We start from the raw sequence: 17,344 nt of genomic DNA, 5'->3' as shown, positions 1-17,344 counted from the left end.
ACAAAGGCGAGAGCTCCATGTAAACACCTTTTTGTATATGTCTTACGTTTATGCGGAAAAAGGGCACTTCACTAGATGCTGGGTGTGTTCACATATCCCTATACATTCCAAAGGGGGAATTCCTTTGCGCACCGTTCCCCTGACCCTAACTGAGACTGTTAGATGGATTCAAAGAAACGATATTGGAACAGGTAGCTCACCGCACTGCTGAGGCTCTGGAGGGCATCACAGCTGAAATGGTAGCGATAAGGACCGTAGCATTCCAAAACCGAATGGCCCTCGATTACCTGTTAGCTGAGAAAGGGGGAACGTGTGCCCTGATAGGATCTGAATGTTGCACTTACATTCCTGATAGTTCAGAAAACATAACCCACCTTGCCGATCACATAAGGAGGGAGGTGAAAAAGTTATCCACACCAGCAAAAGAACTTAGCAGGTTTGATTGGTTTCTGGGTGGATCTTGGAGATCCTATCTAATACATGGGGCAATTGTTCTCATCATAATAATTACCTGCTGTTTGATTGTTGGTTGCCTTAACCTCTGCTGTAAAGCAATGACAAGGTTAGCAGACCCTCTTGTGGTCAAGGGTTCCCGGGTTATGATCCAACAAACTAGAGAACTACTCAACAATGCAATACTCATAGAATGATCCTAAATGTTATCATAGAATGATAAAAGGGGGGATGTGGATATCTGAACGGAATATATGGAATTAAGAACAGTAAAGTAAACGGGATATATGAAAATGTATAAGCCATGGAAGAATAGCTGGGAGAATGTCAGATTGCAAATAGTGCAACATCAGCTTAGCTAACAGTCTGTCTCAAGGTTTCAAGTCACTAATCCTGCCAATAATATATAATTGTAACATGAAATACATCTGCAGAATTGCAAGGTCTCAGTAAATAGTCACACCATTAGATTGAAACATTTGGAGGCAATACTTGAGCTTTCAAGAAGAACATCTCATATAGATTGACTAATGAGTGGCTGAGTTAGACTGTCAATCCATTTGTATTTTGTTATCTGATTTCAAAACTGTATAACTGTTAACGCTTTACGATGTAACTTCACCTATCCGTAGGGAGTGTGTACGCTCTATCCAGAGAGTATATCTTCTGTCTGATAGGTCTTACTGGCCGGTAATAAAGACTGCTTTGTTCAAAGCACAAGAGGTATTCGACTCAGTAATTTTACTGAACCAGATTGAAGTAAAAGAATCCAGGAATTAACATTTTCATTTGTCATTGTAACCCATGTATAAACTGACCGAAGTTGTACACCGTGAGAACATTGACCACTAGGTGGTGAACTTGTGGGGGACACTCCTAACCTGGACTTTCAGGTATAAAAGGGAAAGCTCCACCCACCTTCATCACTTCAGTGCTGGCTAATAAAGGTTACTGGTCACAGAGTGACCTTCTCTCTAGTATGGGCCTCGTGTGCATTTATACTGTATAGTAAGGACATATTACTTTCGGAGGCCAAAGAATTGTTGTGGTCTTTGGAGGATGCGCCAAGAAGCTTCTGACTAACAGCAATATGTGTAGAGGAGCCCACCACCCTCCCGTGTAGGGTCTTTACGCAAGGCATTGAGAGCATGCCGTCAGCCATGGAGCAAGCAAGAGCTCCTGGCCTATTTGCAGCTTCGCCCTTATGACTGACGCTAATCTTCCTTGCATATGCAGAGTTTTGAGGTTCTGGGAAAGAATGAGTTGGAGCAGGACATGAAATGCATGGGTAGATTTTATGTATCCTCATCTTGGAGAAGATCATCATCATCATAGGCAGTCCCTCGCAATCGAGGAAGATTTGCTCCCACTCTTAACATGAGTCCTTAGGTGGCTGAACAGTCCAATACGAGAACCATAGTCCCCATCACAGGTGGGACAGACAGTCGTTGAGGGAAAGGGTGGGTCGGACAGGTTTGCCTGGCCCACTGCAAATATGAATCAAAAATAATTCCGATTATTTCTTTCGATGGGTGGAAAGGTATGGGCAGTGGGCCCGCAATTTTCTGATTTGTGCACACAGCAAGCCAGACACATGCCAGAATTTGGAAAATTCCACCTTCTGCTGTAAATAGCTGCACAGGATGCTTGTATTTGAATTGACTGGCTTGAGCCATTGACCTGTCAAATGGATCACCATCCAAGGACATTGGCAGCAATCAGCAACATACTAAGGGCTTCCTGAACAAGTTCTATGTCTTAACCTGAAGTGTGTTTATCAACCAGTCTGAAATATGCATTCTCTGAAGCTTGCACAGATAGCTAGCAGTAACCAATTTTAACCTCAAGTGTGTTGTGACCAGCAAGAAAGAATCCAAGAAATAATCCATCGGGAACAAAAATGATTTACGTTTGTTTTACCATCATCATCATCAAAGGCAGTCCCTCGGAATCGAGGAAGACTTGCTTCCACTCTTAAAATGAGTCCTTAGGTGGCTGAACAGTTCAATAAGAGAACCACAGTCCCTGTCACAGGTGGGACAGACAGTGGTTGAAGGAAAGGGAGGGTGGGACTGGTTTGCCGCACGCTCTTTCTGCTGCCTGCACTTGGTTTCTGCATGCTCTCAGCGATGAGACTCGAGGAGCTCAGCGCCCTCCCGGATGCACTTCCTCCACTTAGGGCGGTCTTTGGCCAGGGATTCCCAGGTGTCGGTGGGGATGTCGCACTTTATCAGGGAGGCTTTGAAGGTGTCCTTGTAACGTTTCCTCTGCCCACCTTTGGCCTGTTTGGCGTGAAGGAGTTCCGAGTAGAGCGCTTGCTTTGGGATTCTCGTGTCTGGCATGCGAACAATGTGGCCTGCCCAGCGGAGCTGATCGAGTGTGGTCAGTGCTTCAATGCTGGAGATGTTGGCCTGGCCTATTCCATAGGGTTACGGCAATGTTCCTGCCTTCACCCCAGAGAGAGCAGGATGCATTAACCCTCTATTTACCCCAATGAGGGGCACTGCCGACCCCAAGCACAGTCACCTCACTGTTTGTATCTCATTCTGGTCAATTTGGTAGTGATGGTGTACATGGATCATCCAATGCCAACTGAAGGTGTAGGCTACCCACATGAGAGGTTCCAAAAAGGGACAACTTTGGAAAAACGGGATTAACAAACCATGACTGATTTTGTTTGTTTAAATGATTACTTTTGTTTTGTTGTTGCAAAGAATCATGCTTTTGGCATGCAGGTACAGCAGGCGGTGAAGAAGGCAAATGGTATGTTGGCCTTCATAGCAAGGGGATTTGAGTATAGGAGCAGGGAAGTCTTGCTGCAGTTGTACAGGGCCTTGGTGAGGCCCCACCTGGAATATTGTGTTCAGTTTTGGTCTCCTAATCTGAGGAAGGACGTTCTTGCTATTGAGGGAGTGCAGCGAAGATTCACCAGACTCATTCCCGGGATGGCAGGACTGACATATGAAGAGAGACTGGATCGACTGGGCCTTTATTCACTGGAGTTTTAAGAAGGATGAGAGTGGATCTCATAGAAACATATAAAATTCTGATGGGACTGGACAGGTTAGATGCAGGAAGAATGTTCCCAATGTTGGGGAAGTCCAGAACCAGGGGACACAGTCTAAGGATAAGGTGTAAGCCATTTAGGACTGAGATGAAGAGGAACTTCTTCACTCAGAGAGTTGTTAACCTGTGGAATTCCCTACCGCCGAGAGTTGTTGATGCCAGTTCATTGGATAAACTCCAGTGAATAAAGGCCCAGTTGATCCAGGCTCTCCTCATATGACAGGCCAGCCATCCCTGGAATCAGTCTGGTGAACCTTCGCTGCACTCCCTCAATAGCAAGAACGTCCTTCCTCAGATTAGGAGACCAAAACTGAACACAATATTCCAGGTGAGGCCTCACTAAGGACCTGTACAACTGCAGTAAGACCTCCCTGCTTCTATATTCAAATCCCCTAGCTATGAAGGCCAACATACCATTTGCCTTCTTCACTGCCTGCTGTACCTGAGTGCCCACTTTCAGTGACTGATGAACCATGACACCCAGATCGCGTTGCACCTCCCCTTTTCCTAGTCTGCCGCCATTCAGATAATATTCTGCCTTCGTGTTTTTGCCCCCAAAATGGATAACCTCACATTTATCCACATTATACTGCATCTGCCATGCATTTGCCCACTCACCTAACCTGTCCAAGTCACCCTGCAGCCTCTTAGCATCCTCCTCACAGCTCACACCGCCACCCAGTTTAGTGTCATCTGCAAACTTGGAGATATTACACTATATTCCTTCATCCAAATCGTTAATATATATTGTAAAGAGCTGGGGTCCCAGCACTGAGCCCTGCGGCACTCCACTCGTCACTGCCTGCCATTCTGAAAAGGACCTGTTTATCCCGACTCTCTGCCAACCAGTTCCCTATCCACGTCAGTATATCACGTCCAATACCATGTGCTTTGACTTTGCACAACAATCTCTTGTGCGGGACCTTGTCAAAAGCCTTCTGAAAGTCCAAATACACCACATCCACTGGTTCTCCCTTGTCCACTCTGCTAGTTACATCCTCAAAAAATTCCAGAAGATTTGTCAAACATGATTTCCCTTTCATAAATCCACGCTGGCTTGATCCGATCCTGTCACCGCTTTCCAAATGCGCTGCTATTTCGTCCTTCATGATCGATTCCAACACCTTCCCCACCACCGATGTCAAGCTAACCGGTCTATAATTACCCTGTAGGGGAGGACGAAAACCCCCTCATTTTACCCAGAAGGAAAAGGGCTGTGGGATCAGTCTGTGCTGTAATTTGAAACCGATGGAAGGAAAACTTTGGGACACAAATAAATAGAGACCCCCCCCACAGTGTTTGGACTCATAGGAAAGGGAATTTAATTTGGAACTATCTACCAGAAAGTTTGAAATCCTAAAGTGCACATGGAAGAAACTACGAACTTTAATCGAATTTGGGATTTTTAAAAGGTGTATGTTGGGTCTGCAAGAAAAGGGGTGGGGTCAATATCTAAAGGGCCAGTTTGGACATTGGAACTAATCAAATTGTCTGGGAACTGTATACCCTCGAAACTTGCCCCTTGAAAACATTAGCATTTAAACAATGCCACATACATATTCCAACACCTTTTTTCATCAGGCATAGAAATATCTGGCTCAGGCCAGACTAGCACAATGGCTACAGGAGGCCAATGCAATCAACACCCACTCAAACCTTGAGTAGGTTAGCATCAGTCGAAAAAAAAACCCAATCTAAAATACTGCATTTTTCAAAATCAAAAAGTCCACCAATGAGAAGAATCGACTTCAGCAGGAGAGGCGGACTGGATAATCTGGCTATAAAAAAGGGGTTTCTGACGTAGTGAATAAGGAAGTGATGATTTTCCCTGCCCTCGTCATCCAACAACCACAACCAGCAAGCCTCTCAACACTGAAGGAAAACCAGTGTCCGAAGACACCGAAGATAGAAGAAACAAACCATCAGACTGCGAAAGGCACAGTAGTGAGTATAACCTCTGGTCCCCAGAACTCCCAACTCAGTTAGGCCAGGAAGGGTGGGAGGTTGGGCATTGTACTGCTATACTTGTGTAAAGATTTTCGTTGGGTCCGTTTTAGTGGGATTTAGGGGGATTGTTTTGTTGGTGTATTGCTGTTTGTTGAGTTACACCTTGTCAAATAAATTGGAAGCCTAAAGTTCCTCTTGGAATCACCTTGTCTCAGTTCTATTGTATTACATCTCCTGATCGTGAGTCTTATGTCAGAACCGTGTAAGGGAAGCTAGGAGCGCCTCGAAAACGCTCAACTGTGTGTCACAGGCTAGGGAAGAAGGGGTTAGGAGTGTTTGACACTCACAGGTGCCTCACAGGCTAGGCATAAGCTGTGGGGACGCACGAGTCTCAAAACCCCCTTCATAAGCTGTGGACACAGTCTCTCCAGGGGTGCTCTTGCAGCATTCAGGGTACCTCACAGGCCAGGCATAAGCTGTGAGGGCAGAAGCCCAGAGAGAGACACCCAAGGCACAACAACCCTGTGAAAACCCCTTACAACCTGCACTGAAGGAATGTTCAGCCATGATCTTATTGAATGGTGGTGCAGGCTCGAAGGGCCGGATAGCCTACTCCTGCACCTATTTTCTATGTTTCTATATTTTGAGGATCTATACCTTCATGGTCAAAACATTCCGTTGGTAATCTACAAGTTTGTTTCCAACTCCGTTGTGTTGTGAAATAGCAATGAAAACTTAAGAGAACGTCAGAGAAAGAGATTAACACAGAAACAAAGCAGCGTTGTAAATCTGTGGATTAGTTGATCAAGTGACCACCACTACTTGGAAGGGTTTGGAAAATCCATGCGCTGTTTTTTTGCCTTATTACCACACACTAAAAAAAAATGAGCCTTCAGGAACCTTCTGGAAATCAGAACTCAGACAGAAAGAAATAGGAGAGCCAGAAACTACAATCACAGTGAGTACCATTTGTAAACTGATGTTTGATTGCGTTAACTAACCAATGGTACCAGCACTCCTCGCATGTGCTCTGTCCTACTAGCAAAGCTGAGTGACGGGAAGACTTCGAAGCACATCTGAAGAAAGATATTTCACATTTGTTTGGATTTCCCTGAAATTGCGATTCTTCACATATCCATTTTGGACTTTCAATGGTGCGTGTTGGCTCTTCCGAGTAAGTCTGCTTTCAGCAAGCAAAGCATGGAGAACCTTGTAAAACCTTATATGCAGTAAATTATCCCAAAAGTAAATCATGTTTGGATTCCCAAACCGATTACTACATTCCAGAAATCAATTGGATTAGAATCTGTCAGACATGCCCAAATGTGCTGTGTATCCATTTACTGTGTTACAGTCTGATATTCTTGGTATGTTAAAGTCTTACTTTACTCTACAGTTTAACACTGTTGCAGTCTGCTATTCTCGGTGTGTTAGTTGGATACTCTCATTGTATTACAGTCTGATTCTCTGATACATTTGTGATGTGTTACAGTTTGACATTCCCCATTCTATTTTCGAGTGCTGCAAACTAATCTCTGTGTTACAATCTAATACTCTGTTGCCTCAGAGTGTGTTAGCATGTATGTTAGCATTCAATACTTTTGCCGTGCTACAGTCTGTTATAGTTACTTAAGCAATATTACAATCTGATATTCTCACAGTGATGCATTCTTGGTTACTTTCACTGTAATACATTCACTGTGTTAGAGTCTGATACCCTCGCTGTCTACAGTCTCGGAGCAGATGTCTGACAGACTCAGAGCTAATCTATGATATTCTCACTTCATACAGTCGAAATCCAACTATCCTTGGAAACATGCATCAGTTTAGAAAGAAAGCCTTGCATTTCTATTGAGCCTTTCATGACCTCAGGATGTCCAAAAGCACCTTACTGCCAATGAACTACTGTAGTGTAGTCAACCTTGTAATGTAGGAATCATGGCAGAAAATTTGTGCACAGCAAGCTCCCACAAACAGCATTGTGTTGATAACCAGAAAATCTGCGTTTAGGTGTTCGTTGAAGGATACATACTGTACAGGACACCAGGGAGAACTCCCCTGCTCTTCTTCGAAATAGTGCCATGGAATCTTATTCGTCTACCTGAGAGGGCAGATAGGGCTTGAGTCTAATGTCTCAGAAGTGTTTTCTTCTGAGCTGCCACTAATTCAGATGGTAAATACAGCAGCTGTTGTGGTTTTGATCAATGCCCAGCTCAATACTCGCTCAGTGCTGAGTTAGCTGATCTTAGCCTGGGTAGCAGCACATGCACTGCAATTGGCCTCAGTACCCTTGTGCTGGGTTGGGGTATAAACCCAGCCAGGATTTCCACGATTGATTGACTCTTGCAAGACTACATGTGCAAATTTCAACTGAGAATTTTAACAAGATTAGACACAGCCTGTGAAGAGCTCCCCCATGGTTGAATAGTCCACTGATACTCACAAAATGGCAATTTGTTAAATGTACTTAACGATGGCCAGTGGCCGCTGGAATCACATCCCAACACGAGTCAGCACCTTCAGGACAGGGGAAGGGGAGAAAAAGTGGAGGGAAAGAAAGTAAAATACGTCGCACCTTTTCAGATAATCATCCTCTGGCAATCGTTCCCGTTGTGTTCCTCCCTCCAGGCTGCATTATGACGGTGACCTACACGAGCCGCGTGGCTAACGCCCGCCTCTGCGGGTTTTCAAAGCTCTTGCTACAGTGGAAGGGCAGCATATACAAACTGTTGTACAAGGAGTTCCTCATCTTTATGCTGCTTTACTTCACTCTCAGCTGCATTTACAGGTAAGAGCACTCTACACGGGGGGAGGGGGGTGGGGGGGGGGGGAAGAGGCGCTAGGTTTAGGGGTCAGAAGGACACTGCACCAAGTTGATGATTCTCTTTGTATTTTATCTGGATTCTATTTCCTCATTTTCCTCCTCCTCCCATTTACTTTTTATTTGCTGCCTCACCAGGACATTTTTTTTTACAAATCTTCACCTTTGCTTTAAACACTGGTACAGGCTGCAGGGCAGCAGGTGAGTGCACTGGATACAGCAAGGGCTATGGGCCCCGACAACATCCCGGCTGTTGTGCTGAAGGCTTGTGCTCCAGAACTAGCCCCGTCTCTACCCAAGCTGTTCCAGTACTGATACTGCTGTGTATCTGTAAAGTGTGCACTCACATGTTCTGCCACCAGGGAGCTCATACCCTGAAGTCCCAAGGGATCCCAGCATCCCTTGGGAGCACTGTATATAAGCCGGCCCCCAATGCCTGTTCCTCACTCTGGAGTGTCTTATTAAAGACTGAGGTCACTGTTACTTTAACCTCCCTGTGTGCGGCCTCATCTGTGTTGGGAACACAATAACTGGCGACGAGAATACGAATCCAACGCAAAGATGCAGCAAACTGTGGGCATCCTGGAGAAGTTCTCGGTGGGTGAGGACTGGGAAGCCTATGTCGAATGGCTAGACCAGTACTTTGTAGCCAACGAGCTGGAAGGAGAAAGAAGTGCTGCAAAAAGGAGAGCGGTCCTCCTCACAGACTGCGGGGCACCGACCTACAGTCTCATGAAGAATCTTCTGGCTCCGGTGAAATCCACAGATAAGTCGTATGAGGAGCTGTGTACATTGGTTTGGGAGCATCTTAACCCGAGGGAGAGCATGCTGACGGCGAGGTATCGGTTCTACACGTGCCAGCGATCTGAGGGTCAGGACCAGCTACGTCGCCGACCTAAGGCCACTTGCAGGACAATGTGAGTTTGATGGCTACCTGGAGCAAATGCTCAGAGACTTTTTTGTACTGGGCATTGGCCACGAGACCATCCTACGAAAACTTTTGACTGTAGAGATACCAACCCTCAGTAAGGCCATTGCGATAGCACAGGCATTTATGTCCACCAGTGATAACACCAAACAAATCTCTCAGCACACAAGTGCTAGCAATGTTCATAAATTAACAGGAACTGTGTTTGCGAGCAGAAATGTACAGGGCAGAACCCACGAGTCTGCAACTGCCAGCAGGCCTCAGGTGACCCAGATGACTGAGTCTGCAACAAAGGATGAATGCATGGCAATTCACACCTTGTTGGCATTATGGAGGCTTCCATTCAGCCTATTCATGCCGCTTCAAAGGGTATGTTTGCAAGAGCTGTGGAACAATGGGGCACCTCCAACGAGCTTGCAAATGAGCTGCAAGCTCCGCAAAACTTGCTAACCACCACGTGGCAGAGGAAGATCGGTCCATGGTGGATCAAAGCAATTTCGAGCCTCAGAGAGAGGAGGCAGATGCTGAAGTACACGGGGTGCACACATTTTCGACGAAATGTCCACCTCTAATGCTGAATGTGAAATTGAATGGCTTACCCTTAGCCATGCAACTGGACACTGGCGCTAGCCAATCCATCATGAGTAAAAAGATGTTTGAGAGACTGTGGTGCAACAAGGCATTCAGACCAGCCCTGAGCCCCATCCACATGAAACTGATAACGTACACCAAAGAGCTTATCACTGTCCTGGGCAGAGTCATGGTCAAGGTCACCTACGAGGGCACGGTGCACGAACTGCCACTCTGGATTGTCCTGGGCGATAGCCCCCCACTGTTTGGGACGAGCTGGCTGGGAAAAATCTGCTGGAACTGGGATGACATCCAAGCACTATCACATGTCGATGAGGCCTCATATACCCAGGTTCTTAACAAATTTGCTTCCCTTTTTGAGCCAGGCATCGGAAACTTTTCCAGGGCGAAGGTGCGGATCCATTTGGTCCTAGAGGCACGGCCCATTCACCACAAGGCGCGAGCGGTACCTCACATGATGCGGGAGAGAGTGGAAATCGAGCTGGACAGGCTGCAACACGAGGGCATCATCTCCCCAGTGGAATCCAGCCCGATTGTTCCAGTACTCAAAAGTGATGGCACGGTCAGGATTTGCGCCGATTATAAAGTAACTATTAATCGTTTCTCACTACTGGACCAATACCCGCTACCTAAGGCAGACGACCTATTTGCGACGCTGGCAGGAGACAAGTCGTTCACCAAGCTCGACCTGACTTCGGCCTACATGACGCAGCAGCTGGAGGAGTCTTCGAAGGGCCTCACCTGCATCAACACGCACAAGGGACTGTTCATCTACAACTGATGCTCGTTTGGAATTCGGTCGGCTGCAGCGATCTTCCAGAGAAACATGGAGAGCCTACTCAAGTCGGTACCACACACGGTGGTCTTTCAGGACGACATATTAGTCACGGGTCGGGACACCGTCGAGCACCTACAAAACCTGGAGGAGGTCCTCCAGCAACTGGATTGCGTAGGGCTGTGGCTGAAGAGGTCGAAATGCGTCTTCATGGCAACAGAAGTGGAGTTTTTGGGGAGAAAGATCGCAGCGGACGGCATTCGGCCCACAGACGCCAAGACAGAGGCTATCAGGAACGCGCCCAGGCCACAGAATGTCACGGAGCTGCGGTCGTTCCTGGGACTCCTCAACTATTTTGGCAACTTCCTACCAGGGTTAAGCACCCTTTTAGAGCCCCTACATGTGTTATTGCGCAAAGGTGAGAAGTGGGTATGGGGAAAAAAACAAGTAATTGCTTTTGAGAAAGCCAGAAACATTTAATGCTCCAACAAGCTGCTTGTATTGTATAACCTGTGTAAAAGCATGTGACGTGTCGTCGTACGGAGTCGGGTGTGTATTACATCAAGCTAACGTTGCGGGGAAGTTGCAACCTGCCGCCTATGCTTCCAGGAGCTTGTCTAAGGTCGAGAGGGCCTACAGCATGATTGAGAAAGAGGCATTAGCGTGTGTGTTCGGGGTAAAGAAAAGGCATCAGTACCTGTTTGGCCTCAAATTTGAGCTGGAAACCAATCACAAGCCCCTCACATCCCCTTCGCTGAAAACAAGGGGATAAATTCTAATGCCTCAGCCCGCATACAAAGGTGGGCACTCACGCTATCAGCATATCTATACCATCCGCCACAGGCCAGGCACCGAGAACTGTGCGGATGCTCTCAGTCGGCTACCATTGCCCACCTCGGGGGTGGAAATGGCGCAGCCTGCAAACTTGTTGATGGTGGCGCAGCCCGCAGACTTGTTGATGATCATGGAAACGTTTGAAAATGATAAATCACCTGTCACGGCTCGCCAGATTAGGACTTGGACCAGCCAAGATCCTCTGCTGTCCCTAGTAAAAAAAACTGTGTACTGCATGGGAGCTGGGCCAGCATCCCCGTTGAAATGCAAGAGCCAATCAAGCTGTTCCAGCGGCGAAAGGACGAGCTGTCCATTCAGGCAAACTGCCTGCTGTGGAGTAACCGCGTAGTGCTACCAAAAAAGGGCAGGGAGACGTTCATCTCGGATCTCCACAGCACACACCCGGGTATAGTAATGATGAAAGCGATAGCCAGATCCCACGTGTGGTGGCCAGGTATCGACTCTGACTTCGAGTCCTGTGTACGGCAATGCAGCGTATGTGCTCAGTTGAGCAGCGCTCCCAGAGAGGCACCACTAAGTTTGTGGTCCTGGCCCTCCAGACCATGGTCGAGGATCCATGTCGACTGTGCGGGCCCGTTTTTCGGTAAAACATTCCTGGTGGTTGTTGATGCTTTTTCAAAATGGATTGAATGTGAAATAATGTCGGGAAGCACCGCCACCACCACTATTGAAAGCCTGAGGGCCATGTTTGCCACCTACGGCCTGCCTGACATATTGGTCAGTGACAACGGGCCATGTTTCACCAGTGCCGAATTTAAAGAATTCATGACCAGCAATGGGATCAAACATGGCACCTCGGCCCCATTTAAACCAGCCTCCAACGGGCAGGCAGAGCGGGCAGTACAAACCATCAAACAGAGCCTTAAACGAGTCACAGAAGGCTCACTCCAAACCCGTCTGTCCCGAGTACTGCTCAGAGACCCCACTCGCTCACAGGGGTGCCCCAGGCTGAGCTACTCATGAAAAGGACACTTAAAACCAGACTCTCGATGGTTCACCCCAACCTGTATGATCAGGTAGAGAGCAGGCGGCAGCAACAAAATGTAAACGATGGTCGCGCCACTGTGTCACGGGAAATTGATCTGAATGACCCTGTGTATGTGCTAAACTTTGGACATGGTCCCAAGTGGATCGCGGGCACGGTGATAGCTAAAGAAGGGAATAGGGTGTTTGTAGTCAAACTAGACAATGGACAAATTTGCAGAAAGCACCTGGACCAAACAAAGCTGCGGTTCACAGACTGCCCTGAACAACCCACAGCAGACACCATCTTTTTCGAGCCCACAACACACACCCAAAGGATCAACGACACCACCCCGGACCAGGAAATCGAACCTATCACGCCCAACTGCCCAGCAAGGCCAGGCTCACCCAACAGTCCTGCAGGGCCAACAACACGCCAGCCCAGCGAGGGCACAGCCAACACACAGAACAGACTTTTGTACCGAGATAGTCCACCAGGGAAAGAAAGGCTCCCGATCGCCTCACCTTGTAAATAGTTTTCACTTTGACTTTGGGGGGCGGCGGGGAGTGATGTGTATCTGTAAAGCATGCACTCCCATGTTCCGCCACCAGGGAGCTCATCCCCTGAAGTCCCAAGGGATCCCAGCATTCCTTGGGAGCACTGTATATAAGCCGGCCCCTAAGGCCTGTTCCTCATTCTGGAGTGTCTTATTAAAGACTGAGGTCACTGTTACTTTAACCTCCCTGTGTGCAGCCTCATCTGTGTTCGGAACACAATAGAAACAACACTGGCATCTACCCGACAATGTGGAAAACCGCCCAGGTATGTTCTGTCCACAAAAAGCAGGACAAATCCAATCCAGCCAATTACCGCCCCATCAGTCTACTCTCAATCATCAGCAAAGTGATGGAAGGTGTCGTCGAAAGTGCTATCAAGCGGCACTTGCCAATAACCTGCTCACTAATTCTCAGTTTGGGTTCAGGCAAAATCACTCGGCTCCAGACCTCATTACAGCATTGGTCCAAACATGGACAAAAGAGCTGAATTCCAGAGGTGAAGTGAGAGTGATATTAAGGCAGCATTTGCCCGAGTGTGGCATCACGGAGCCCTAGTAAAACTGAACTCAATGGGAATCAGGGGGAAAACTCTTCACTGGCTGGAGTCATACCCAGCACAAAGGAAGATAGTTGTGGGAGTTGAAGGTCAATCATCTCAGCCCCAGGACATCGCTGCAGGAGTTCCTCAGGGCAGTGTCCTTGGCCCAACCATCTTCAGCTGCTTTATCAATGACCTTCCCTCCATCATAAGGTCAGAAGTGGGGATGTTTGCTGATGATTGCACAGTGTTCAGTTCCATTCGCAACTCCTCCGATAATGGAGCAGTCCATGCCCGCATGCAACAAGGTGGACAACATTCAGGCTTGGGCTGATAAGTGGCAAGTGCCAGGCAATGATTATCTCCAACAAGCGAGAGTCTAACACCTCCCCTTGATATTCAACGGCATTACCATCGGCGAATCCCCCACCAGCAACATCCTGGGGGTCACCATTGACCAGAAACTTAACTGGACCAGCCACTTAAATACTGTGTCTACAAGAGCGGGTTAGAGGCTGGGTATTCTGCGGCGAGTGTCTCACCTCCTGACTCCCCAAAGCCTTTCCACCTTCTACAAGACACAAGGAATACTCTCCACTTGCAGCTCCAACAACACTGAAGAAGCTTGACACCATCCAGGACAAAACAGCCCGCTTGATTGTCAACCCATCCACCACCTTAAACATTCCCTCCCTCCACCACCGGCGCACCATGGCTGCAGTGTGTACGATCTACAAGATGCACTGCAGCAACTCGCCAAGGCTTCTTCGGCAGCACCTCCAATACCCCCAACCTCTGCCATCTACTTAGAAGGACAAGGGCAGCAGGCGCATGGGAACACCACCACCTCCACATTCCCCTCCAAGTTACACACCATCCTGACTTGGAAATATATCGGCTGTTCCTTCATCGTCGTTGGATCAAAATCCTGGAGCTCCCTAGAGATGGGCAATAAATGCTGGCCTTGCCAGTGATGCCCAAATCTCGGAACAAGACTTGAGTTTATGTGGCACCTTACCATATCTCTCGATGCTTCACATGCAAATAGTTACTTTTAAGCACAGTTACTGTTCTTTTTTTATGTAAGCAAGGCACCCATTTTGGACACAAACAGAAATGAAATGAATGACTAGTTAAATGTGTTTTGGTGGTGTTGGTTGAGGGAGAAACGTTAGCCAGGTCACCTCCCTGCTCTTCTACAAAGAGAATCACAGGATCGTTAACATTCACCTCAGCATGGTAGCGCTGACAATGCAGCACTACCTCAGTACAGCGCTGGGGCCTGCCTAAATTATAGGCCCAACTATTGGTGTGGGGCTTGAACCCACAACCTTGTGACTCAGGTGATCGTGCTACCAGCCAAGTTGACTTAAGTACTGGTGGAAACTGAGAAAATGACTGCAGATATATACAATTCTACATATACAGTTGCTTCTAAGTTGTGGGTGATACTTTCACCCCTGGAGGGCGGTTGGTCTGTACAAAGCAATAATTCAAAAAACAAATTGATGGCCTGTGTGAGCAGGCTGAACTCTTGGCCCACCCACAGACAGAATACATCATGACATATCATGACTGATTAAACTTATTGCTTTACAGGCGCAGCTTCGAGAAATCCGAGTTCCGGAATCCGGAATGTTCCGGAAAACGGACCACGTGGTAGGGTCATCTGGAATCCGTAAAATGTTCCGGAATCCAGACCTGCTGACGCTGCCGACTTCGAGGCCCCGCCACTCCCCGACCTCGAGGCCCCGCCTCATTGCCGCTCGCCGCGCCCCGCTGCTGCCCTTACCTCGGGGCCTCCACGGCAGAGCCCCGCCCGAACAGCTCCTCCTCGGCGGGGCCCTCCTTTCTGACGTTCTGAAATCCAGAAATACCCGAACCTGGGCTCAGGTGTTTCCGGATTCGTGACGTCAGAAAGACGATCGAAAGTCCGGAAAAGCCCGGAATCCAGCGTGGCCTCGGTCCCGGATTCTCGACGCTACACCTGTATATGGAGAAACATCGAAAGCTTCCTGGGGGTTAGATTTCCTTTGGTCTTTACCATAGGCAGTCCCCCGGAATCGAGGAAGACTTGCTTCCACTCTTAAAATGAGTCCTTATGTGACTGAACAGTCCAATACGAGAACCATAGTCTCTGTCACAGGTGGGACAGATAGTCGTTGAGGGAAGGGGTGGGTGGGACTGGTTTGCCTCACGTTCTTTCCGCTGCCTGCGCTTGGTTTCTGCATGCTCTCGGTGATGAGACTCGAGGTGCTCAGCGCCCTCCCAGATGCACTTCCTCCACTTCGGGCAGTCTTTGGCCAGGGACTCCCAGGTGTCAGTGGGGATGTTGCACTTTATCAGGGAGGCTTTGAGGGTGTCCTTGTAACCTTTCCTATGCCCACCTTTGGCTCGTTTGCCGTGTAGAAGTTGCGAGTGGAGCGCTTGCTTTGGGAGTCTCGCGTCTGGAATGCTAACAATGTGGCCTGCCCAACGGAGCTGGTCGAGTATGGTCAGTGCTTCAATGCTGGGGATGTTGGCCTGGTCGAAGACGCTAATGTTGGTGCATCTGTCCTGCCAGGGGATTTGTAGGATCCTGCAGAGACATCGTTGGTGGTATTTCTCCAGCGACTTGTGGTGTCTACTGTACATGGTCCATGTCTCTGAGCCATACAGAAGGGCGGGTATTACTACAGCCCTGTCGACCATGAGCTTGGTGGCAGATTTGAGGGCCTGATCTTCGAACACTCTTTTCTTCAGGCGGCCAAAGGCTGCACTGGCGCACTGGAGGCGGTGTTGAATCTCGTCGTCAATGTCTGCTCTGGTTGACGAGGCTCTCGAGGTATGGGAAATGGTCCACGTTGTCCAGGGCCACGCCATGGATCTTGATGACTAGGGGGCAGTGCTGTACGACGAGGACAGGCTGGTGGAGGACCTTTGTCTTACAGATATTTAGCGTAAGACCCATGCTTTCATACGCTTCAGTAAATACATCGACTATGTCCTGGAGTTCAGCCTCTGTATGTGCACAGTCGCAGATGTCGTCCGCGTACTGTGGCTCTTCGACAGAGGTTGGGGTGGTCTTGGTCCTGGCCTGGAGACGGTGAATGTTGAGTAGGTTCCCACTGGTTCTGTAGTTTAATTCCACTCCAGTGGGGATCTTGTTGACTGTGAGGTGGAGCATGGCAGCGAGGAAGATTGAGAAGAGGGTTGGGGCGATGATGCAGCCCTGTTTGACCCCGGTCCGGACGTGGATTGGGTCTGTAGTGGATCCGTTGGTAAGGATCCCGGCCTGCATGTCGTGGTGGAGCAGGCGGAGGATGGCGCCGAACTTTTGGGGGCATCCGAAACGGAGGATGACCGTGTCAAAGGCCTTTGTAAGGTCAAAGAAGGCTATGTATAAAGGCTGGTGCTGCTCCCTGCAGTTTTTCTGCAGCTGTCGTGCTGCAAAGATCATGTCCGTTATGCCCCGTAGGGGACGAAATCCACACTGTTACTCCGGGAGGAGCTCCTCGGCCACAGGGAGTAGACGGTTGAGGACGACTCTAGCGACGACTTTCCCAGTGGCTGATAACAGGGAGATTCCCCTGTAGTTGTCGCAGTCGGAATTGTCCCCTTTTTTTAAAGATGGTCGCGATCACTGCATCTCTGAGCTCTCCCGGCATGCTCTCTTCCCTTCAGATGAGAGAGATGAGATCATGTATTTGTGACAATAGTGCCTCTCCGCCATACTTCAGTGCCTCAGCAGGGATTCCATCCGCTCCTGTAGCCTTGTTGTTCTTAAGCTGTCTTATGGCTTTTTTTACCCCGTGCCGTGTTGGGGTTTTACTGAGATGCTGCAAGGTGGAGTCGAGAACACTCGGGTCA

General features: G+C 48.4%; 2 protein-coding genes across 7 annotated transcripts in view; one reads left to right on the top strand and one right to left on the bottom strand.

Annotated features, from left to right (window-relative positions):
* The window catches only part of rab3il1 (RAB3A interacting protein (rabin3)-like 1), a 234,037-nt gene that overhangs the window by 149,932 nt on the left and 66,761 nt on the right, over positions 1–17,344 (bottom strand). The window lies entirely within an intron of this gene.
* Positions 8,103–17,344, top strand: part of LOC139280218 (bestrophin-4-like) — a 59,199-nt gene continuing 49,957 nt past the window's right edge. For all 3 annotated transcript variants that reach the window (XM_070899825.1, XM_070899824.1, XM_070899823.1), the window contains exon 1: positions 8,103–8,254. In XM_070899825.1, coding sequence (XP_070755926.1) covers positions 8,103–8,254 — 152 coding nt within the window. The remainder of the gene's footprint in view (positions 8,255–17,344) is intronic.

This window comes from Pristiophorus japonicus, chromosome 14 (assembly GCF_044704955.1).
Source record: "Pristiophorus japonicus isolate sPriJap1 chromosome 14, sPriJap1.hap1, whole genome shotgun sequence".
Classification (NCBI taxonomy): Eukaryota; Metazoa; Chordata; class Chondrichthyes; family Pristiophoridae; genus Pristiophorus; species Pristiophorus japonicus.
Note: the sequence above shows the minus strand (reverse complement) of the source record. Positions and strands in the feature narration are given on the sequence as shown.